At 42.2% G+C, this 25308-nt stretch overlaps 1 protein-coding gene across 9 annotated transcripts in view; it reads right to left on the reverse strand.

Moving 5' to 3' along the window:
• Positions 1–22832, reverse strand: part of LOC124863275 (rho GTPase-activating protein 27-like) — a 38980-nt gene extending 16148 nt beyond the window's left edge. For all 9 annotated transcript variants that reach the window (XM_047357596.1, XM_047357601.1, XM_047357598.1 and 6 more), the window contains exons 1-4: positions 22713–22832; positions 10941–11060; positions 9776–10704; positions 87–281 (exon numbers count right to left, since the gene is read on the reverse strand). In XM_047357596.1, the coding sequence (XP_047213552.1) occupies positions 87–281; positions 9776–10704; positions 10941–10971 (1155 nt within the window). In that variant the 5' untranslated portion in view covers positions 10972–11060; positions 22713–22832. The remainder of the gene's footprint in view (positions 1–86; positions 282–9775; positions 10705–10940; positions 11061–22712) is intronic.
• Positions 22833–25308: the final 2476 nt, after the last annotated feature.

Below are 25308 nucleotides of genomic sequence, written 5' to 3' on the forward strand. Positions count from 1 at the left end.
AGCACCGATGTTTTACTTTCTTTCAGCTTCAAACATCTTTCTTCATCAAACTAAAACAACACCTGGATTCCAAGCCAACACCTTACCTGCCATTCATCCTGTGGGCTGACAGGGGAGGCGGGGCTTATCATGCCGGAGGAGGAGCTTGTTGATAGGAGGGTGTGTCCTAGTTCTGGGTCTGCAGGTGGCGGGGAGGAGATGGAGATCTGAGGCTGAGAAGTTTTCTTCAGGGAAGAGACGTTGGCATATATGGGTGAGCTAGGGTTGAGTGAGCTTTGGTCCTACAGAGACAGGCAGAGAGGGAAATGTTGGAATGTTCAATTTAAAGGCAAAGTTCATCCACCATGTTGAATTCTCTGATGTCCACTTAAACATCTGTTTTAGGAGACCTACTGAATACATCATAAATGTGTTTTGTCTAAAGACCCCTACCACCTAATTTTAGTCTCAGTTTCACCATTCAGGAATTAGACCACCAAGTCCTCAGCCGCCACTTGTCATCCTGTCACACCGGTCCAGTTCTAGTCCCGTCGCAGTCCCTTCTGCTGGCTAGAGAAATTTTTGGGCCTGCAGCAGCTGTTTGAACTCTGTCCAACAGGCTGGTGCTCCTTCTGGAATGCAAGTGGTACCCTTGTGTGATTCTGCTATTCCTGCAAGGTAGTCCTGACTGTTCTCAATGATGTTTCCACCATAGTGGTTCCTCTGGTCCCCCTAACTGCACTAATGTACCCTGACTGATTCCACTGAGACCCTTTAAGTTTCTTGCTCTGAACTGGAACCAGATCCTGATGGGTTAAAGAGGTAATGTGACATGCCTCGGATCTAAAAGGCTGAGATTTAATCTCCTAGATCAGCATAAACAGAAAACTGAGCAAACATAAAGACTTCTGTTGAGTTCTGTTGTTTCTGTGCAGAACATGAGTGTCTGGTTGGACCATCTTCTGTTCAAGCAGTTTCAGTCCGGTTGAAGATATTATTGATGTTTAAGGAGAACATCATAGTGTAAAGAGAATTTCTGCTGAAGGAGCTGCAGAAAGACATTGTTCGGACTGGGATCTCTGAGTGGACCAACAGGAAGAACTCCTCCCATGTTGTATAAACACACAAACACAGGGGAAAATGATTCCTGTTTTACATCAAGTGGTCTGAACAGCTCCAAGAGGGTTTAATACGAGGAATCCGAACAGGAACTTCACATTTTAACTCAAACTTAATCACAACTTCGAACTTCAACTCTGACACCTGAATAGCTTCTGAGAGGTTTAGTTTCTCCTTCAGTGACTCCATAGATAATATTACAGATATCTGCTGATGACCTATTATTGTGGGTCATGTGATGGAGCAAACCTAGCAGCTCAATAAGTCATTACAGTTTGTCTCAGTTTTCTCTCTGTAAATCCCTCTGAGCCTGGTTCAAAGTCCAAACGTCCTGCCAGTTTTGTTTGCAGCTGCAGGTTAAGGCTCTCAGAAAACAACCAGCATGAATTAAAGTTGAACCATGAAGAACATCAGCAGGAGCAGAGTCTAACAGGACATTGGACTCACCTGTCATCATTTCTCTGTGTTTGTCTCAGTGTTCCTAAGGTCTGTGTTGCATTAACCTCCATCAACAAACATCTCATCCTGCCTTTGATCATGCTGTCAGACCTATGGCTCCGCAAATTGTAACTCCGCCCCCATTCTGTTTGCTCGCAAGCTTAGACTCCACCCTTATGAAAATGTGGCTCCACCCCTCACTGGTAGGATGTCTCGATTCTTCTGCTTCAGATCTTGTGGATTTGTCTGAACTTGACTCTCGTGCATTATCTAAAAACTCTTCCTGGAAGTAGAGTGCTGGAATGTTTTCAAGGACTCACCCTGGACCCTCATGACTCCTTTATAACACTGAAACAGAAACCTGCTCCTACAAGTTCTAGAAAAAAACTACTACATAACCAGAATCTCTTCAAACATCTCTGTCACTTTCTTTCTCCTGGAGCAGTAGAACTTAAAAGGTAAAATATTTGGTGACTTTTTCATTTAAACCATCAGGGAATCCTGGAAGGAGAGTGAAGCTTTATCAACATCTCATAAAATTAAGCTTTCGAAGATCCGTCTATTCCTAAGTAAATCCCATCCTCAATCCAAACCATTGCCAGCCAGTTCTTGGTACTTTTAGAACCTCAACATCTCAAATCATCATTTAGCAGTCACAGGGGACAAAATGAATCCATCTCTGTGTGGAGGGAACTTGAAGATCCTAATGACCATCTAGAATTGCCTCTGTGGTTCCTTCTTCCCTTTAAGAAATTGTAGATGTCCCCATGTTTCCAGTACAGTGACGGTAAAAAGAAAGTACACCCTCTTTTAGTTCCAGGGGTTTTATATATCAGCAAATTAAAAATGATTTGGTGTTTGCCAGATTTTAAAGTTATTTGGATCAAACCTTATATGAATAGAAACACAAAATAAATACCAAACGTTCAGTCTGGATTAATCAAAACAAAAAAGCAGATTAGTACTCTACATTATATTGATTTAGAGAAGAGTACATGGCCATTAAATTGGCAAGGTTTCCAGGTCCTGTAGTTGCAAAACAAGCCCAAATCATCAGCACCCTACAGCTGTGCTTGACTGTTGAAAGGCGTTGGTGCTGATATGCTGGGTTTGGTTTTCTCCACAAATGGAGCTGTGCATCATAGGGTAAATATCTCTGTTTTGTTTTCATCTGTCCAAACGACATTGTTCCAGAAGTCTTATTTTTTATCTAGATGCAGCTTTGCTAACTTAGGTCCTGCCGCCATATTGTTCCAACCTTTCCAAACAGCCATTCTGGTTCAGTGTTTTTCTAACAGGATCCTAATGAGGATCTGAAAACGGAGAGAATATCATGGCTGGAAATGATGAGAAACAAAAACTAACAAACCACAAGCGTCATAATAATAAATCCCTTCATCTACATAATAAGAGAACTTTTACAGGGTCTGTCACAGACTTCTTCAGTCCTGGTTTAAGGAGATTTGTTTCTCCCTGACCTGTGTTAGAACCTATCTGATCATCTTGTAAACACAAATGTGGTATCAGTGTGATCAGGTCCTCAGGGAGTTGCAGTCTGTGTGTTCACTGCCTTCAGGAAGCTTCCAGCTGCCCACAAACACATCGAGAAGCAGCTGCTGGAGATGTGAACAAAGGAAATTTCACTCTGAAGACTCCATTAATCTTTATAACGTTACATGTGTCATTAATGAGCTACAAATGGTCTAAAAAGTTCTCTTTAAGTCTGTTCTCTCGGATATGCTGCTGACTGACCATTACAGATTTTACACACGATAACAGCTGGAACATCATTGGTTCATGTTCTGATGGAGGTTCCGTTTCTGAATGCTGCCTCCTGGTGTTCATCAAAAACGTACTCAAACAGCTACATCTGAGAAGGACATGTTGTCTTCATAAACCTCTACTGATGAGAAATGAATGGCAGATTTATTTGATCACAGAGAGGTCCCACTAACCAGTTCAAAAACCAGAATCACTCATGGTAAGGGAGAGAGATCTCATCAGGATGGTCTTCAACTAATCAGATATCAAAACTAATCATCTGGTCCATGTTCAGCTGAGAGTGGCTTGAAAGAGGAGATATAGTCCAGAAATTCATTTTGCCGGTTCTCTAAATGGATTCGATTTGCTTCAGTTTTACAGGTCTGTGTTTGTTCTCCAGCTGCTGGGTTAAAACCAACCTCAGGATTCCAAAAGAAAACTCCACCATAGTCAACACATAAACTACAGGTCCAACTTCTCTACAGTCAACACATAAACTTGTTATGGTTTGTGAGATATAGGACCCCAGAATGCAGACGAGCAGGCATATTGACGGTAAGTGCAAAAGATTTAACAACAAAAAACTCACTCACAGCAGGAGGCAGGAACAAAACAACAAACGGGCAGGCATGAGAAAAAAACAAGACATGAGCATGAGAAATGTTTCCGCCACGACTAACAGAACAGGTGTGAATATATGACGTGAAAACCAGGCGGAGCAGGGAGACAGATTAACTTGAAGCAGGTGAACCGAATAAACTTACTTAACAGAACAAAACGTGACTGGAACAAAACAGAGACTCTTGAACACAAACTAGAAAAACTTGAAGCAAAAGCATAACTAGATCCGAAAACCAAACTTGACAAAACATGAACAAGACGACAAAACAAAAGCATGACCAGGAAAATAATAAACAAAAGCATGATACAAAACTTGAGCAGAGAAAAACAAATAAGGAAAAAACCTGAAACCAAAAAACCCCAAATCATAACAAAACTACAGGTCCAACTTCTCTACAAACAAACAAACAAACTACAGGTAAGGATACTGACACTTCAACAGATAAAAAATAAATAAATAAACCTGAAGAAAGTACTTATCTAATCACTTCCAACCACGATCTAAGTAGAATGTTTCTACATAAAACCCTGGATTAATCTGTGAAACCCAAAGCAAGTAGTTTAAAGATCTGCAGATCTTTCTCCATAACCAGTCTACATCACAGCAGACAGAATAAAATATACAAAACAAAATAAACATCTAAACCTGATCCAGTGTTTCCACCTGAAAGCTTTTCATCGTGATGTCAGAAGACAGATGAAGTTCAGGAACATTTTCTGAAGTCAGTCACCTTCAAGCCAGCCTCCCAGTAGAACCACCATCAACTGAAGCCACAGCACATTTACTACATAACATCCGCAGCGTCCAATAACTGCCCCGATCAAATACCGGTCCAATCAGCAACTGATCTGATCAGAATGGAGTCTCAACAATAACTGGTTCCAGTCTATACCTGGTCCAGTCAAAACCTGGTCTAATCAGTAGTGGGTCCAGTCAATAACTGGTTCAGCCAATGACTGATCAAGTCACTCATCAATCTGGACCTCTTTCTGACCAGATTCATGTAGAAGCTGACAAGGAAGAGCTGCAGGGCATCCGCCAATCAGGAATGACATGACCTTTGACCAGGAAGTTTTGGTTTCTGCGGCTGAAAGGAAAGCTCTGAGTGGGTGATGACATACCTACAAAGGTGCCGGTGGAAGAGTTTATCAAGATTTACCTGGATTTATCTGTTCCCTGCAACAGCCCTGGTGGACCGTCCGGGAATCTCATCAACACAACTAATACAAAGCTACTGGCAGGAAACCAGGTGACCTACTGTCCGAGTCCAATGGTCCTCACCTGAATCAATACAGGAAAAGAGATAATCAGAGATCAGCTGCAACCAGACCAACAGGAGGTAGAAACACCTACAAGGTACAGGTTAATCAGAAACCAGCTGAAGAACTCATGGAGAACCAAACTTTTTATGATGCTGATCTTGAGCTGGATCATATTTTGGGACTTTATCTGACCCAGAACATCACCAGACAGAATTTAAAATGTTGCTGCTTCGTGTTAAACCTACATCATCCTTTCTTAGCACCATCCAAATGTTTAACTGTTTGATGATCATCTGGAAGTTTGACTGAGCAGTAGCTGAAACACCAGAGGAGGTGGAGGTGGAAAACTCCTCGTCCTAATGATCTCAGAGTGAAGGGAGCGCTTGTACTGTCCTGGTAAACAGAAGGTCCAATGGGTTTTAACGTATGAATGATCCGATCTTTACAGTAAGAAAGTCAATAAGTCACACAGTTTGCTCTGTGCTCCTCCAGAACCAAGCCCAATGATGTCGGACGCCAAGGCTACTGTTCACCAGCTTTAGTTAAGCTGGCTTCAACTTTCTTCTTCAGCGATTTGTTCTTTGCTGAGTCTGGAGCCGGTGATTTGATGAAGAAGCTAAATCTGTTGGTTTCAGTTACAGAAGATATTTTCTTCATCTCATATTCAGGGACTGCTGTGATTATACTATTTTGTTTAAGGTGTAAAAGGTGATGTTCCCACATGGTTTTCTTTCCGGGGACTCTGGTAAGAAGTCTGGAATTAGAGCTCTGGGAGGATGTTCAGTTACACACTGTTAAGGATCAGCGAAGAACAGAACCGCACGGTGGTGCAGGAGTTAGCACCTAGATGCAAGAAGAATCCCACCCACAGTTTAACAGCATGCATGCTAGTTTAACTGGCCATTTAACAATTAGCTGAGGTGTGTGTGTGGGTGTGTGCATGGTTGTCTGTCTCTATGATGCCCTGTGATGAACTGGCCTTTCAGCCTCTGATGGAGATACACGCCAGCCCCCCGTGACCCTGAGAGAATTGAACAGGTGCGGAAGATGGATGGATGGATGGTGACTTCACTGATGAAAAACAATATTGTTCAGTAATCAGGATGGAGTCTGATCATGCTCCAGTTTTTCCAGTTCCCTCCAGGAAATCCCAGTTGAACTAAGTTCCAGACGCTTTGCAGCTCAAGTCTTTAAGCTGAATTGTGTCTCTTTGCTCTGTGGATAGATGCATTATCATCTTCCTGAAAACTAACTCCATCATCACCAAAGCTGCTTTAGATTAATGGAAAGTCCAGCTGTGCATTTCCTGCAGATGTTCTAACCTCCACCTGTGCTGCCCCTTTATCTGGCCTGCCTCTCCACATTATCTGACTAAATCAAATCTGCTGCTGTTCTTCACACACAGCTGTTTCAGCATCATCAACAGAATTCATCCCTGAATCCCGAATTGATTCGATCATCCATAGTCAGTGGCTGCTTCTGCTGCCTGGTTGGTAGCTGTTGCTGATGGTCCAGTTTAGCTTCTTTTCCTGCAGCTGATTTCTCACAGTTTGCTCCCAAACACAGACTCTGTTTTCATCCATGTCTGTTTTCTTCCTTTCGTTTAGTCTTTGGGGTTTTGGTTCTGAAGTTTAGTTGTTTTCCCAAATGTTTGGACCCAGCTATCTGTGAACTGCCAGAGTATTTAACTATAGTTCCAGCTGACAGCTCTTTGGTCGGGCAGTGTTCCTGTCAAACATTACCAGCAGCTCGTTAAAAAGAGCTCGTTAAGGTTTGGCTCCTCAAGAAAAATACAGACCAGTTCTTTCATATTTCCCTCAACTTAATAGAAAATTAAGATGCGCCACTTATTACAACGTCATTTAATGTGTTTCAGGTATATATTTTGTAAAGTCAGAATGTTTAGCTAATAAATACAAGAACTTGGTGCCATATTTGGGATTTTGGCAAAATAACTGAACATCCTTCAGATTTCTGGCTGCTGAATAACTCTGTGGGTATTCAGTGATGAGGCCTAACTCACATCCTGATTTACAGTCATTAACCCCAGTAAAGCATTAACTGGATGGAGATGTGTCAGGAGACTGGATGATTTCATAAAGTGTGCAGCATGGAGACAGCTTTGACTCAGTTTCCCACAATGCAAAACATGACTAGTCAGCCTTGGGACAAAATGAGAGAACAGCTGAAGGAAGCTGTGAGGTGAAGTTCTGAAGCAGATCTGCTGCTTCCAGAGTTTTACTTGGTGAAACTGCAGATTTTCATTCACAGTTTAGCAACTTCTGAGCTAAATTCTGAGTTCTGACTCAGTTTCAAACCAGACAGACCAGTAACTCCTCACACACAGCCAGGAGTCAGGTTTTGTTCCCCTTCTGAGATGCAGGTGGCGCTGCAGCGTCACCACCGCCTCGCAGTTTCCTGTCCAACCCTGACCTCTTCCTGTCCACTGTGACATCACTGCTTCCACCTGACCTCATCACATCCTGCTCTGACATCAGATGTCCTACACCAAGACCCTGAACTTGTCCAGAGCCAGAATCATCCAGAACTCCTCATCTTAACTTCACTAACATCCTGCTCTGGTTGGATCAGAAGAGCTTACAGAAATTCACCAACACCTACACAACACAGATGATCTTTAACCTCAAGATCATCAACATCTAAATAAATCCACAGCAGGACTTAAACAACATGAAGTCAGTTTAAGATAAAACAACCCAAGTTCAGCTGTTTGTTTCTGCTCTGAGGAGAATAAAAAGAGGAAACAGTTTTTTTGCTTCCAGCTTCCTGTGTCGACGCTGCAGGAAACAAGCCACAGCTGCAAAGGCTTTTATTTTGTAGGAAAACCAGTAGCCTCTAACCCCAGTCTGAACATCATGTTGCAGCAGATAAAAACCCACAGAATATTAAAGCTGATCTCTGCTGCTGAGCAGGAGATAAAAAGTCCTATGAAGCCAGGTTAACCTCAGGAGCTTCCAGACTCCAACAGGAAATTCGGATCAGGCAGGAAACACACACAGGAACTAAACCTTCAATCCGAGCACGTGTGGTGCTTTCAAGGACCTCAGTCTGAGCCAGGATATGTTCAAGGACGACACCAAGTGTAGGTCAGCACAGAAAACAGATGTACCAGTGTTCCTACACAGCCAATCAATGCTACAGATAGAAAGTTATTCGCTGACAGTCATGTGACACTGGTTCACATGACAATAAACAACAAAGTGAATCCTGCAGTGATTAATAGGTTGGGCAGTAATACAACATGACTTTGAATGTGTCATTAAAAACTGCAGCAGGCTTCTTGTGGCCTTTATTTGTCCCCGAGTTTTTATAACAGTAGTTAGGCAAGAAACGGGGGCAGAAAGAGAGGGGAAGACATGCGGCAAATGTCGCCGGGGTCGTGACTCAAGCCCGGGACTGCTGCCTCGAGAACCAAAGCCTCTTGTACATGGATCGCGGGCTCAAATCCCTACACCATCACCACCACACTGCAGAAACTACAGGTTGCATGCATAAAAACATCAGTTTAACTCGTCTTCTACTGTGTAGCTGTTATTTTCTCTACAGCGACACCTTGTGGTTAGAAGAGTGACTTCATCGACTGCGATTAAAGAGTACGCAACCAGTCCGCCATGATGCTGCAGCTAATTTGCTCCACTGCATGGCTTCGTTTGATGTTAAACTCCATAAATAGGAAAAGAGATGTGAAAACACGAATTTGTTGCTGCCAGGGCCTAAAAGCTGAAACTGAAATAAACATTGATGTGAATTGAGGAGAAAAAGAAAGAAGAAGAAAAAGCATCATTGATTGGACGTGAAGGAGAGTCTGTGATACACACAGATTAAATGTAATCTATTTAAATTTACTTTAAAAATGGTTTTCCTTCAAACAAGACGTTTGTTTCAGATGGGAAATTATTCAAGTTTTATTTGAAAATGGCATCGGAAAAATTAATTATGTCATTCTTAAAAAAAATAAATGGAAACATCTTTGCTGGGATCACAGCAACCAAACTGAGCAGCTTTCTGCATGTTTTTGCTTCGATATTTTAATGATTTTTCTTAAGCTACAATTTATTGAGGTTGGAAGGCCTCTTTACCACCACCGTAATCTTTAGATTTTCTATCATATTCATATCAGCACTCTTTGACTGTTCTAAAATATTAATTTTACTTCCAATCAAAAGTTACATGCTTGTAAAATTGAAATATTACTTAAAACCTAAATCTGCGGGCTGCATGGTGGCGCAGTTGGTAGCACCTTGCAGCAAGAAGTTTTATGGGTTCGACTCCCAGCTGAGAGTCTTTCTGCATGGAGTTTGCATGTTCTCGCCATGCATGTGTCGGTTCTCACCGGGTACTCCGGCTTCCTCCCACAGTCCAAAGACATGCCTGTTAGGTTAACTGGTCTCTCTAAATTGCCCTTAGGTGTGTAACTCAGTCGTTTGTGTGTTGCCCTGCGATGGACTGGCGACCTGTCCAGGGTGGACCCGCCCACAGACTGCTGGAGATAGGGACCAGCTCCCCCGCGAGCCACTATGGAATAGAAAATGACTGACTGACTGACCTAAATTGGCCAGGAGTTTGATCTTACCTGTGAGGAGGGCGGGTCTACAACAGGAGTTGCTGATCCAGGTGCTGGTGTTGAACCCTTCTGCTCTCTGCTCAGAGCCTCCAGGTTCAGGTTCAGGTCCTGGATGGACTCGTAGATGTGGTGACCTCGGTACTCCTCCTCTTCATCACTGCTCTCTGAGCTTGTCGCCTCCTCAGCCAGCTTCTCTTCTTCCTCCTCTTCTGGTTCCTCTTTCTTATGCTTATCATTGTGACCTTCAGGTGTTTTGCTGACAGGGGGAACCACTGGCATCTCCACAGGGATGGGCTCATTCTGGGGCCGACTGGGAGTCCTAGGGTCTGCTGGACTGAAGCTGGGAACTCGTGGTTTCCCAGAATCCTGCTGGTCCTCCAGGAGCCCCTGCTTGTGGGGCTGCTTTTTACTGTCAGCCATGTTTGTAGTCCCAGTGGAAGCTATGGTTCTGGTCTCAGCAGAAGCAGCAGCGTGGTTGCTGTGGACCCTTGATGATGGCCCAACATGTGTCAGGTCTGGTAAGTCCAGAGGTATGCCGAACGTGGACATGCGGTTCTCATTCCGGTGGTGCCGATTTGCAGTATCGGGTCTGAGGCGGATCATCACTTCATCATTTTGTTTGGTTCTGGTCCCTCCGGACTCCTCCAGATTTTTTGGAACTGGGACTGGAACAGGAACAGGAACTGCCACAGGATGAGGGACTGGCTCTGGACCAGGTGGATCAGCAAAGTCCAATGGAGACGGGAACTCTGTGGGCAGCTCCTTGACGTACTTGGCTGGGATGTAGAAGGGTTTGGAGTTGCTGTCGTTCCGGACCTGCCACCAGTGGTCGTTGGTCTTGGACAACAGGACATAGCGCTCATTGGGTTTGATGGAGACTAGGACTCCGTCCCTGTCCTCGTACTCATACTTGAACACCACCAGGACCAGTCCAAGACCTGAAAAATCATATGGCATTACTGAGCAGGTCAAGGCGCACACAGAAAGGGTCACACTTGTACTAGGTCCATTAGAGGTTCTGCTCTTGTAGCAGGTTCGCTCGTTGATCAAATCTCAACCTGCTTAGTTGGGACAAGATTCAGATCCACAGCAGGTTGGTTTATTGATTGAAACTTAACCTGCTTAGACAGAACCTTTAAGGTCCAATTTGTTTCTGTATAAACACAGAACTTACCCCTAGACAGTACTGTGGAAGTAGCTGCCATTTTTACTTCCCTCTGCTCCTTGGCCCCGCCCCCTCAGATAGATGACTCTTCTGATGAAGGGTCAAAGGTCAGTGCTGATTCTCAGTGACCTTAAATAAAGAAAACATGAGATCAGCAACAACAGATTCCCAGTTGGATCCAGAATGGTTCTCCCACTTAATATCTCCTCACTTCATGTTTGAATTACAGTTCTTCAGTTTATCCCAGTAGGTCAAACTGTTAAAATCTCATGATTCAATTAACTTCAATTCAGTTTATTTCTGTAGTGCCGGATAACAACACGTCATGCCAAGGCTCTTCACAAAGTCAGTTCAATCAAATCATACAGATTCCCAGTCAGGTTCATTCATTCCAATTAATCCTGACTATCAACCAGTCAGATTCAGTTATTTATTCAAATTGGATAAAAAGTTTTTCTATCTAAGGAAACCCAGCAGATTGCATCCAGTCAGTGACTTGCAGCATTCACTCCTCCTGGATGAGCATGTAGAGACAGTGGACAGTCACTGGTGTTGACTTTGCAGCAATCCCTCATACTGAGCATGCATGTAGCGACAGTGGAGAGGAAAAACTCCCTTTTAACAGGAAGAAACCTCCAGCAGAACCAGAACCAGGCTCAGTGTGAGCGGCCATCTGACACGACCGACTGGAGGTTTGAGAGAACAGAGCAGAGACACAAAGAGAACAAAGAAGCACTGATCCAGGAGTACTTTCTATGGGAAAGAAAAGTGAAACATTAATGGTTGTAGCTCCTTTAGAGGCTTCGTCTTGGAGAGAAAGACTGAGCAGATGAACTATGACTCCGTTTTCAAGGTTAGAGTCTGAAAGAGAGCACATAGAGTTAGTTACAGTAGAAGCTCAGTCAGTAGCCATGTCTAGGAGAGAGAAAGGGTTAAACACTGAAAGACAGGGTCATGTGGATCATCTGTAGAAGGTGAGCATTAAGTTGTTGCCAGCAGTAGCAGCTTGGATGATGTCCCCCTCCAGGAAGGTACCACAGATAAACACGGAGCCAGGCCAGGTGTAGCTTCTAGAAAGAGAAAAGAATAGTTCAAATGTAAATTATCATGTGTAAAGTGTTGTGGTCCTGAGCTTTAATTCACTCTTCACAGAATTTGTTCTGCACTATAAAGGTTCTGAGCTCGGACAGCGTTGAAATCGCTTGCTGTCCTGTGCATGCTCAGGATGATTGATGAAATAGAACTGGACTTAGAGGGAGATTTTATTCTGCCCATCTCACCTGTTAAAGTTCTGATTGTTAGTTTGGGACATCTTATAGAACCTGTCTGATGCTCAGTTTGAACCTCTTCGTTCCTCAGCCAGAACATGTGGGACATTCTCCCACAGCTTTGTATCAATTTCAACATGTTTCTGTTGGTTTGTTTTCAGTTTTTTTGTGAGGTCTGTTGGTTCTGAGACATTTCTGGACCTGGCCCCAACCATTGTCTGGGCCTGTGAGGACTCACTCAGTGAAGAGTTTCTGCTCCTGAGGGAAGAATTTTATTGTATCAGGCAACAGCAGAGGTTGGATCCTGATCCACGCAGAAGAAGTTCCGACATCTTCCTCTAAGAGCAGATCTCCCAGGAACAGATCCAGAACATTTGGGACAAGCGGCAGATCCTAGAATCCGAACATTAACAGCCACTGATTGTTTTTCACAGAAATCCTGGAGTAACAGCAGATGCATGCAGAACCCATCAGGAATGACAGTAAAGAGCTGTTCTTCGTGTCAGAACCCGTCTGAATACGCTAACCTCCACATAACTCCAGAAACACGCAACCCAGCCAAGATTCGCTGGGAGAACATCTTCCAGCTCAAACTGGGAGTTCTGGTTCTCAGGCTCCCTTCAAGATATTGCAAATTAAAGAACAAGTTATAGAACCGTGGTTATGGTTGCAGAATATGACGAAGCACTCTAGAAGTGATTTCTTATTTAGTAGAGCAATAAAACATGTTTTCTGTATCTCCTGCTACTTTTGTCCATGTTTGCCCTCGGTCCAACAGGAGCTACAGACAAACAGCTCAGCTCGGAGAGGGAACCGGACTCCAGCTGTGCCTAACACGAATTCGGCTGGTGTTGGACAGATGGAGGTCCAGTATGTGGTGACGTTCTCAGGAATTTAACCTGCATACTTTAAATAACATGCAGACAGGCGAGGTTGTTGAACTGAATCTTGTTGGTGAACACCTGAGACCATCAGGACTCAAACGGATCCCTGAGGTCCTGTGACTTTTGTCTGCTGGATGCATCATCACAAACTAAAGGAGCTTTTATCCCAGATTCCCCCAGGCTCTAAGCTCTCCACACGATAGCCTTAGGATTTAGATCTCAAAACTGATCTTTTCAAATGTATTTTACACGATTTACCTGTTTCATCTTTGTTTTTACCTACTACTCCTTTTATTATTTTGTAAAGCACTTTGCAACTTTTATTGTGAAAGTTCAAGCTGTCCAAAATCTGTCCAACAGGCTAGGTGGATGTTTACATGTTTCCAGAAATCTAAAGTCCTGATATCCTGCAGCTGATAGTTGTGTTAAAACAGTTTAACATGAATCCTGTAGAATCAGTCTCTGCAGGAGCAGCTCTGATGCAAACAGATTTATTTATTTTAACTTCTGTTGAATGTTTAGAAAAAAATCTAGCTGCTGTTTTCTGTCCGACCCATTTTTCTGATTTGCCCACATTGCTTTATTGTCTGGACAAAGTTTGGACCTCTGAAGGACCCTGAACAGCTGCAGCATCTGATCATGATGACGTTTGGCCTGAATCCTCTTAGAAAGTGAGAAGCCCTGTCTCCAGTGTCAGAATGCTACACTCTGAGTTTTCCTGCCCAGCAGCCTCCAAGCCAGGCACTCTGTCTCACAGAACAATGACAGGGGCTGATTCCAGACCAGCTCTGTTGACAAAGGGAAGTCCTGCTCTTCCTGTCAGCTGTGAGCCCCACCCACATTGCTCTGTGGACTCCACCCCTTCATGACATCACATCATGTGTGTGTTTCCTGTCTTTGTGGAGGAACAATAGTACGACCAGAAGGATTCAGACTGTAGACAGACTGAACATTAATATCAGATCACAACCTGATCAGGTCCATTTGAAATCCGGTCGATTTTAATGACAGTTTCTGAGTTGGGACCAATGCCCAAGAGGGCCCATGGTGCTCAGAAGGGGCCCCAAGACTCAGGTGGGGTCAAAACACCCATGAAAGGCCTTGGAGATATGATGGGGCTTCAATGTTCAAGTGAGTTGTAAGACTTAAGTGAGGCCCTGGTTCTCGGGTGGGGCCCATCCATCCATCCGTCCATCCATCCACTCCAAATCTTATTCTGATCTGTTTCAGGTGTGTTTGAGACTCTGTGTTGGAATGCAGCTATCTGTCCTCCCTCCTCTCTGTTTCACTATCTGTCTGTGTGACTCGGCCCCTCCCTTCAGCAGACTGGCATGTAACTGACACACACACACACACACACACACACACACACACACATACCACTCTGTGTGAGCAGAAAACAACATGAGCTGTCAATCATCAAACCGAGTCGAGGTTTGTGGCCGGAACATCAACCAATCAGAGCAGAGCAAACATTCCTGCAGAGGATTGTCTCTTACTACTTGGTGGGATCCACAAAGGCGGCGTGCCATGTGACATCATGAGGCCAGCAGCCAATCGGAGCAGAGAACATCTGAGGAAAACCCAACCTTTACCCTGTGGGTGAGTGCGGGTGTGGTCACGTTCAGGACAGAAATAATAGAGCTGAGCTCATAAATCCATCAGCTGAGTCTTCCTACACAACACTGGAAAACAAACAGGAATGTTGAGAAAGTTCGACCACACGGAGTTAACATGACACAGAGCTACACGTTTACTATCAGACACATGATCAGCTCAAAGGCTGACAGATGTTAATCTCTGTGAGTCCACCTCATTCCCTTCATTGAACACAGCAGTTCAGGTGTCTTTCAGTTGGTGATTCACAAATTAACCTCTGAAATTTGTTTTATGAAGAGAAAGTTCTTCTACCGCTCTAGAACTTGGAACCTTCCAGCAGATCTTTAAAAAACCTTCTTAAAGATGACTGCTGTAGTATTCAGGGCCTCCAGTATCTCCCTTTTTTAATTTCCTGAATTCTTTGATGCCTTCAGGCCTCTTGAGCATAATTATCTTCAAAACCGGTTCAGGGTTCTGATTAACATGAATAAAAGACTTAATCTTCTGTAACGACCCTCATAACTTACTCTAAAAGATCTACACGCCTTCATCTCAGATGTTTCCAACATAAAAACCCTGTTCAGTTATCTTCATATCCTTCAGTCCTGTTTCTTTTAGGAAACTTTTCAAATGGATAAAAACATATCAGACCTTCTAAATCTCACCAAAAGCTAAAAACCAAACAACTGAGACCTTTGTGGTATGTCCACAGACCTGCTGAAGCACCTCTAAAGAAATCAAAGTAGGTGAAGGGATTCAAAAGATGCTCCCAGATGTTCCCAAGACCTGCACAGTGAAGTAGTAACTATCTCTAAGAACATTCAAAACTTTAGAAAAGCTCAGTCACATCTACAACCTGCTCTTGAGCTGTTTCACCCTGGGCCAGATGCTCCATCAAGATCTTGTGAACAATGTCTCCAATGCTTCATCTATAAAACCAAGACCAGGATTTGAACCAGGGACCTTTAGCTGAAAACCCACAGTGTTACCAATTCTATCACTATGCATCCCACTAATTCTGAATTAACATCTTCTAAAAGCTCTTTTGAACTTGATAAAGTGCCACTAAACCGATGTTTGAATGTCAGGGAACTTTAAGACTTTCTACTAACTGCTGGCTAAGGATCAACGTAAATACAGTAAGATTGTTATTCACGCTGGTGGTAATGACACCCGGTTACGTCAATCGGAGGTCACCAAAGTTAGTGTTGCTTCGGTGTGTAAGTTTGCTAAAACAATGTCGGACTCCGTCATTTTCTCTGGTCCCCTTCCTGATCTGACCAGTGATGACATGTTTAGCCGCATGCTGTCATTCAACCGCTGGCTGTCTAGGTGGTGTCCAGAAAACAATGTGGGTTACATTGATAACTGGCAAACATTTTGGGGAAAACCTGGTTTGATCCGGAGAGACGGCATTCATCCCATTTTGGATGGAGCTGCTCTTCTTTCTAGGAATCTGACCGAATTTATGAGTTCTCCAGAACTCTGACAACCCAGGATTCAGACCAGGAAGCAGGGTCGTAGTTTAACACTCCTCTCTGCAGCTTCTGTACTACTACCCACCCATTACCCTATTAAGACTGTCTCGCCCACGGCCAAAATTAAATATATTAAAAAATAATCTAAAAGGAGGAAATCAGGAAAATCTAATAAAAATAAACACAACTCAGACTAAAAAGAAAAATAAAACAATTAAATGTGGCTTACTGAACATAAGATCTCTCTCTTCAAAAAGACTTTGCTAGTTAGTGACCTGATTTGTGACAATCAGATTGATTTATTTTGCCTCACAGAAACCTGGCTGCAGTAAGAGGATTATGTTACTATAAATGAGTCAACTCCTACTAATTATTAAAATTTTCACATTCCTCGAAATACTGGGCGAGGAGGAGGAGTAGCAACCATCTTTCAGTCTGATTTATTGATTAGTCCCAGACCAATCAATAGCTACAACTCTTTTGAATATTTAATCCTTAGTTTTCCTCATCCAAATTGCAAAGCATTAAAACCACTTCTGTTTGTTGTTTTGTACCGTCCACCAGGTCCTTACTCTCAATTTTTAGATCAGTTTTCAGACCTTTTATCTGATTTAGTGTTAAATACAGATAAAGTTATTATAGTGGGGGATTTTAACATTCATGTTGACACTGAAAGTGATAGCCTAAATATAGCGTTTAATGCTATCTTAGACTCAATTGGCTTTGCTCAAAACGTTAACAAACTTTTTAACCGAGTACTCCCCACTTGAAAGAAATCTGTTCCACTTTTAATTTCCTCATTATCACTGAAAAGCACAGTGGAGGGCAATTATTTTGTTTCTTCCCCTTCACAAATTGATTCTCTTGTTCATAGTGTTTCATCATTGCGTGATGCATTAGACAATGCAGCTCCCTTGAAAAAGAATGTAATTATTCATAGGAGGCTAGCTCCTTGGTTTAATTCAGAGCTGCATACTTTAAAGCACAATGTTAGAAAATTGGAGAGAAAATGGTGCTCTACACACCTAGAGGATTCCTACTTAATCTGGAAAAATAACCTACTGTTGTATAAAAAGACACTTCACCAAGCTAGAACAGCTTATTTCTCATCATTAATAGAAGAGAACAAGAATAATCCTAGGTTTCTCTTTAGTACAGTTGCTAAACTTACACAGAGTCATAGCTCTGTTGAGCCATCCATTCCCTTAGCTCTCAGCAGTCATGACTTTATGGGATTCTTCTTAAATAAAATTGATTCTATTAAAAATAAAATCTTTGACATACTCCTGAAGATGATTACTTCATCCTCAGCAAGTGAGACAACATTGGAAATAACTGCAGAACCTGATCTGTGTTTGGACTGTTTTGATCCTGTGGAGCTTCCTGAGTTATCAGAAATATTAGCTTCATCTAAACCTTCAACTTGTATGTTAGACCCAATCCCAACCAAATTATTTAAGGAAGTGTTCCCTCTGATTACCAGCCCCATTTTAGATATGATTAATCTATCTTTAGTAAATGGATCAGAACCACAGGCTTTTAAGTTAGCTGTAATTAAACCTTTACTTAAGAAACCTTCGCTTGATCGAGATGATTTAATAAATTACAGACCTATATCCAATCTTCCATTCTTATCTAAAATTCTTGAGAAAATAGTTGCTAATCAAATGTGTGAACATTTATACAGCAATGACCTGTTTGAAGAGTTTCAGTCAGGTTTCAGAACTCATCATAGCACTGAAACAGCTCTGCTGAAAGTCACTAATGATATTCTTATGGCCTCAGATAATGGACTTGTGTCTGTTCTGGTTCTGTTAGATCTCAGTGCTGCATTTGATCCAGTCAACCATAATATTCTCTTAGAAAGGCTGGAATATGCTGTAGGGATCAGGGGAACAGCGCTAGGCTGGTTTAAATCTTATCTGTCTGACAGATACCAGTTTGTTCATGTAAATGATAAATCATCTTTAAACTCCAGGGTTAATTGTGGAGTACCACAGGGTTCAGTACTTGGGCCAATTCTCTTTACTTTATATATGCTTCCAATAGGTCAAATTATCAGGCAGCATAGGATACATTTTCACTGTTACGCTGATGATACTCAGCTTTAATTATCCATAAATCCTGATGAGCCCAACCAGTTAGATAGACTACAAGCATGTCTTGAAGATATAAAAACTTGGATGACTTTAAATGTTTTGCTTCTAAATTCAGACAAGACAGAAGTTGTCGTCTTTGGACCGGAGTCTTTAAAAAAGAAACTGCTTCGTCAATCACTTAACCTGGATGGTATTAAATTGACCTCCAGTAATAAAGTAAAAAACCTTGGTGTTAACTTTGACCAGGACATGTCATTTAAATCCCATATTAAACAGGTTTCTAGGATTTCCTTCTTTCACCTCCAGAACATTGCCAAAATTAGAAATATCCTGTCCAGGAGTGACGCTGAAAAACTAGTCCATGCATTTGTTACTTCAAGGCTGGACTATTGTAATTCTTTACTATCAGGATGTCCACAAAATGCAGTTAAAAGCCTTCAGCTGATTCAAAATGCTGCAGCAAGAGTTCTGATGAAAATTAAAAAGAGAGATCATATTTCTCCTATTTTAGCTTCCCTTCATTGGCTCTCCTGTGGAACCACCTCCCAGTTTTAGTCCGTGAGGCAGACACCCTGTCTACTTTTAAGGCAAGGCTTAAACTTTCCTTTTTGATAAAGCTTATAGTTAGACTGGCTTAGCTTATCAGGGAAGGAGCCTTGTTCCCTCCCTCTTGGATGGAGTAAGGGGGAGTCAGGTTTAGCCTAAACTCCGTTTCTGCTACCTGTATGACCCCTTCTCTTTTCCAATGGTTATAATCAGTCTGACAGAGAGAGGTATCCCAATCTTTGTGGTTTTTAGTTTAACAATGACCATCAGTGGGCTCTACATGGACAAACTTTATCAGTTTATTATTTTACTTAGTACCCCTACACATAACCCATTCTAAAATGGCCAAACTCTAACACTCAGTAGTTTAATCTAACCTCCCCAACAACCCTACACCATTCCTAACTCTTTGTGAAGAGCCTTGAGACGACATGTGTTGTGAATTGGCGCTATATAAATAAACTGAATTGAATTGAATGAATTACCTTGAGCTTCTTCAATGACTTATTAGGTAGAATATGAAGGATGGCTGATTGATTCTCCTAAACAACCAGAGCCATCTTCTGAAGAAGCCCTAGACCAGGACCTGAAGAGCATTTAAAGCTTGAGGACTCCTGTAGTCAGATTTATATTTCTTCATGAAGACGTTCATGTTTACACACCACTGCCAGAACAGTGCCAATTGCTTGTTAGCTGCCGGCTGGTCAGAGTTCATGGCTAATAAAGCAAGCAGTTACCATGACAACTGAAGTTAACTAACCCCAGGTTACTCCGCTCTTATTAAACCAGAGCTTAACTTTAAATAAGCTGCTTAAATCAGAGTAGGTCTGACCTTTCTGAGGATTTCAGGTGGATTTCAAGCACTTGAAGGAAAGAAGGAGAGACGATGATGATTGTTTGGATCTAACAGGATCAAATATAACCAGATCTCCTGCTGTAACTCAGCATAAACTGTACAAAGGAACCAATCTAGAGCAGATTTAAGATCCACTCTGACGCTCAGACACAAAGTGTCAGATAAACCTGACATATGACTGTTTATTAGATAAAACTCACTCATGTTTAGTTTCAATAGTTTCTAAAATTGCAGTTTGCACAAATCAATAAACATAAACATCCTGGAGTCAGAATATGAATAAAATGAGCTCAGATCCAAAACATTCCTCTGCTTTGTGTCTGACTACAGAGACTGAGGATGATGGAATCTGATGTTTTGTTGAAACGATGCAGAAAAGACGACAATGCCTTTCTATGTGCAAACATGAGAAACGCCAACATCAGGACTTCTTGTGCCTGAATGTGATCAAAAAGTGGCTCGGATTAATCGGATGGACGATCAACGCTTTCCTTTAGGGCTGAATTAAAACCGAACCAATGAGCAGAGGAATGAATATTTATACTGATGTTTCTGGGTTAAATATGGACAATGACTGAAGAACATCTCCAGGGTTGGACCACAACAAGTTCTCAATCACCGCTGCAAGAATAAACAATAACCCCCACTACCTTCAGTCAAACTCAAGAATTATGAAATCAACCTGAGACGTAGAGAAAATGATGGGATTGTGACCGATCTAGATCACGGATGGTTCTTGAGTTCCTACTGTGGTGTAAAACCAGAAGAAAACGTCTCCTGACAGTCTGGAGGTCTGGAAGGTCTTCAGGACTGAAGCTGTTTTCCATGCAGTGGTAGAGTCCCGCCTCGAGGTCCTCCTTAATATGACCATAAACCAGTTTCTGTTTTTATCTCCAAGGGACTGTTTCCAGATCATAGACCTGCTCCTGCAGAAGCAACACCTCACTGCCGGGTCAGAACAACGTCAGGAATCATCTTATAATCTGAAAGTTGTTCATTCAATTCTGGCTCCTGCTACAGAACAGTGTGCCATTGGGCAAGGCACCTCACCCAGGTTTCCCACCCACCTGTGCATCGTTGAGCATCCGGCATTAAAGACTCATTAGGTAAAAGTGTTTTGAGTGTTCAGTATTTAATATTTAGCATATTATAAATGAAATGAATCCACATGAAGCCCACTGAAACAACCTGAAAAAACTGTTTTAATAACGGCTCTTAGAAAACAAACTCTCCCCATATTTCTTCCTAAATCACAGTTTTTGCTGTTTTCATTTTTCTAAACTCTCCACTTTACAAAGTAAACATAATGATTCTTCTTAAATGTTTTAATAATGGTTAATATGAATTTAGAAAGAAAATGTAAAGAGTTCAAGAGCAAAATATTCTAAATTTAATGGCAGTATTTTAATGACTTTAATCCTTTTTGCAAAATAAAACCTTTTCACACATGAACTTTCACTCAGGCTACATATCGCCAGTATTACCTTTCTACCTCAACCAGCAGCTTTTATTCCAAACTTTGCAACAAAAGGTAAACATTTAGTAAATGTGCATCTTGCGCTATTGAGGATCTTTGCACAGGGTTGTCGAGGTGATTGGCTGACGTCAGCTCCAGCCATCTCTGTTCTGATCCAACAGGTCGTCCTCCTGTCAGGTTGTTCTCCTGTCTCATAAATTACAGTAATTGATTGCTTTGCGTTTTAATTATTAATAAGCGGTTTTGAATCAGCGAGCGGCGCTGAGCTCAGGTCCACTTGGCTTTCGGGATGAAGTAGAGATTAGCCCCGTCTCAGGCAGACAGGAAGCTGCAGCGACCACTACAGTCTCTCTTTCACTGTGATCATCAACGTTATGGGAAAACAATCACTTAGAGTGTTGGGAAAACCCAGACTCTTCAGAACTTACCCACAAACCACCAAAAACTTCCAACGTTTACTGGAAAACCAACATAGAAATCTGGACGTTGGTTCGAAGTTCCTGGGACAACAGTTGGCAGGACGCTGATCAGATTGTGTTCCTCCACTGTGGTTCCTTATGTGTATTTGAACACATCACAATGAGAATCAGACAGGAACCAGAACATAACAATGTGGGCCTGCAGTGGCAGACAATGACAACGGTTCTTTAAAGCCCTAAAGCTGAACCGGCAGATCCTGTTCTGACCTGGTATCAGAGAGAGCTGTCTCCTCTTGGAAGAACTAATGACAGTCACAGTTACAGCAAGCAGCTCTACAGGGACTCTAATGGACCCAGAAGAACCAACTGTGGTGGAGGTGCACTGTCACCGGATCAGATGTGCATCAGAGGGCCTACAGAGAGAACCTTTCTCTGATATCAGAAACGTTAACCTGAACTTCTCTGGAACAAGCTCCAGGTCTGGTATATTCTGCTGAAGTGATAAAGACTGACCCGTTAGAGAGGAAAGGAGGACCTTAAGGTCTGAAGTTCTGCCAGGGGCTCTCAGGGACTCACCCAGTAATACCAGTCATCAGAGATTCTCATGTCTTCCAACATTGACCTAACTGCAGCAGAACCTCCTGGTTTCATGTTCTGCTGCCTTCAGTGTTTGCAGGATTTCAAAGCATTGGATAGAAACAGAAGAATGTGTTCGGACCGGTTTCTCCCCTGAACTTTCATACAGTCGCCGTGTCTCATATGAACTCAGAGGTAAACAACACCTGACAGCATGAAACACATGAAACCTTCCTGATCTCTGAGACCAACATGTTTCTGGAGATCCCAGGGATTTCTCCTGGAAACTGAAACGTGTCCAGGCTCAGCGTTGGTCTGAAATCAGAACAGGGTGTTTCTTTTTCTTTGAGCTAAACACACCCGGCCACAGAAACCGGCCTGAAGCTCGGAGTCCCTATACACCGGGCCAGAGAGCAGATCTTCACAGTCAGATTTACTTCAGCAGAACCTTATTTTACTTTTAGCTGTTTGATATGGAAAATCAATCAACTTCTTAATAATATATCTGGTGCCACTCTGGCCACAAAATCAACCTATAATACATTCCTACTAAATCCAGAGGGAGAGAGATGGTTTTACCTGCAGCAGAAGTTGGATCCAAACATCCTGATCCAGTTATTCTCTGATTCTGAATCCTTCAAACAGGTTCCTGCCTCTGAGGCTCCACCTCTGTCCGACCTGCCAGTCCCAGCATGTCCTCCTCCTCCTCCTTGACTTGACATCCTGTTCTTCAAAAAAAATCCACACACGTCTCTGCAGATCAGCTGGAGAAGATCAACAGCCCCATCTTCTGGCCGCTAGTAAGTGGTGCACCTTCATCTTCCACCACCTTCTTTAAACCCAGACCCATTCTGGAACCAAGCTGAAGTTTGCTTCCAATTCAGCAAACGGCTAAAGGGCATTTCCTCCTCATTTTTCAGTACCTGAAGCATCTTAAATATGCTCTAGTTTAAAAACTACAATAATTAGACTCTTCAAACCTGGACTAGATTATACTACTCTGATTGCAGAATAATTTAAACCCAGTTTGTGATTTGTGAAACCTTTATTTGATTTATGGTCTTAATTGTAGTCTGGCATTTTATTAATTATTTCCAGACCATCTAACCTGGTACTGACCGAAGCTTTACAGGAGAACTGTTCTGCAGCAGGAGAAACATCTTCAGTGAAAAACAAAGTCTGAAACATAACTTATGTTTGTCTGATATTTAATCTTCATAGTTTTATTTTTCTTACATCGCCGATAGAAACTGGACTCATCCAGCTCAGCCTATAAACTTCCTCAGTCCAAGCCCAGCTTTTAAAAATGTTCAGTGGATCATGTATGGTGACATCATTAGCAGGTAATGTAATCAAGGTCCTTTACTGCCACCTGATGGTAGGGGTATGTTGGTGCAGCCTTTTAGAAAAGAAAGAGCCCCATAAATGATTTCAGTTTCAGCTTTTTACCTCTTTCTGCTGAGTTAACTGACAAACTTTTGTTTTTTTTTAGCTGTTTGGAGGAAAAATTAACTTCAAGTTTCAAAAGTAGCTTACTTTATACATTTTTAATTTCTTTGATTTTTTTCAGACAGAAAGACTGGATGATTGACTTTTGTTTGTTTTTCATGAGATAGGCAGAGGATGCAAGATAGGAAAGGAAGGAAAACCCAATCATTAAGGTGCCATCAGCATCCCATCAATTAGAGAAGAAACACATCAGCTATTAGGACAGGAAACAATGGATATCATAAATAAATAGTATATAAAAAAATACAACTAGGTCTATGTCTGTTATCAAATAGTATTTAACGTAATAAAGATAATCAAACCAGTTTTCTTAGTTAGAAACGCAAACCCATAAAATAAATTCAATTCATTCAACTCTCAAACACTTAGATTCAGTTATTTATTCAAATTGGATAAAAAGTTTTTCTATCTAAGGAAACCCAGCAGATTGCATCCAGTCAGTGACTTGCAGCATTCACTCCTCCTGGATGAGCATGTAGAGACAGTGGACAGTCACTGGTGTTGACTTTGCAGCAATCCCTCATACTGAGCATGCATGTAGCGACAGTGGAGAGGAAAAACTCCCTTTTAACAGGAAGAAACCTCCAGCAGAACCAGAACCAGGCTCAGTGTGAGCGGCCATCTGCCACGACCGACTGGGGGTTTGAGAGAACAGAGCAGAGACACAAAGAGAACAAAGAAGCACTGATCCAGGAGTACTTTCTATAGGAAGGAAAAGTAAATGTTAATGGATGTAGCTCCTTTAGTTGTTTCATCTAGAAAGAAAGAACAGATAAACTCTGAGCCAGTTTTCAAGGTTAGAGTCTGAAAGAGAGCACATAGAGTTAGTTACAGTAGAAGCTCAGTCAGTAGCCATGTCTAGGAGAGAGAAAGGGTTAAACACTGAAAGACAGGGCCATGTGGATCATCTGTAGAAGGTGAGCATTAAGTTGTTGCCAGCAGAATCTCGGACGATGCCCCTCTCCAGAAAGGTGTCACAGGTAGACACAGAGTCAGGCCAGGTGTAGCTTCTAGGAAGAGAAAAGAGAGAACAAATTTAAAAGCTGAAATAACAGCAAATAATGCAAAATTAGCAAGTAGTATGAGAATGTAGCGAAGAGGGTGAAAGTGGTCGTTATGTCCTCCAGCAGCTTAATCCTATAGCAGCATAACTACAGAGATAGCTCAGGATAACCTAAGCCACTCTAACTATAAGCTTTATAAAAAAACTAATGTATTTAATAAGATATGTCTGGCAGGTTGCTGCACACATTTCACTGCTTGTGCATAAAAACTGTTCTTGGATCTGCTTGTGTTGGCTTTCATGGTCCAAAATCTCCTTTGTTTTGCTAATCAAATCAGGCAAACAAGTGATCCATGTCAGGAGGTTGTTTGAAACATTTTAATACAGACAAAGCCACTCGCTACTGCGTCTCACTTTTGGTTTTTAATTACCTCAGACAGAGACAGATGAGCTTTTATTTTATTAATACAGTCATCCCACAGCAGCTCGTGGACAATTCTGATACGGTAGATGCTGCTGGACTCCAGCATGAGCAGCTGGATACGAATCGTCCTGTCACAGAGACATCAGAGGGTCATGTTGGGTAAAACAGCATCAAGAACCATCTCAGTAAACACAGGATCTCAGGGATGTGTTCTGATCCCTCTGTTGTTTACCCTCCTC

This window comes from Girardinichthys multiradiatus, chromosome X (assembly GCF_021462225.1).
Source record: "Girardinichthys multiradiatus isolate DD_20200921_A chromosome X, DD_fGirMul_XY1, whole genome shotgun sequence".
Classification (NCBI taxonomy): Eukaryota; Metazoa; Chordata; class Actinopteri; order Cyprinodontiformes; family Goodeidae; genus Girardinichthys; species Girardinichthys multiradiatus.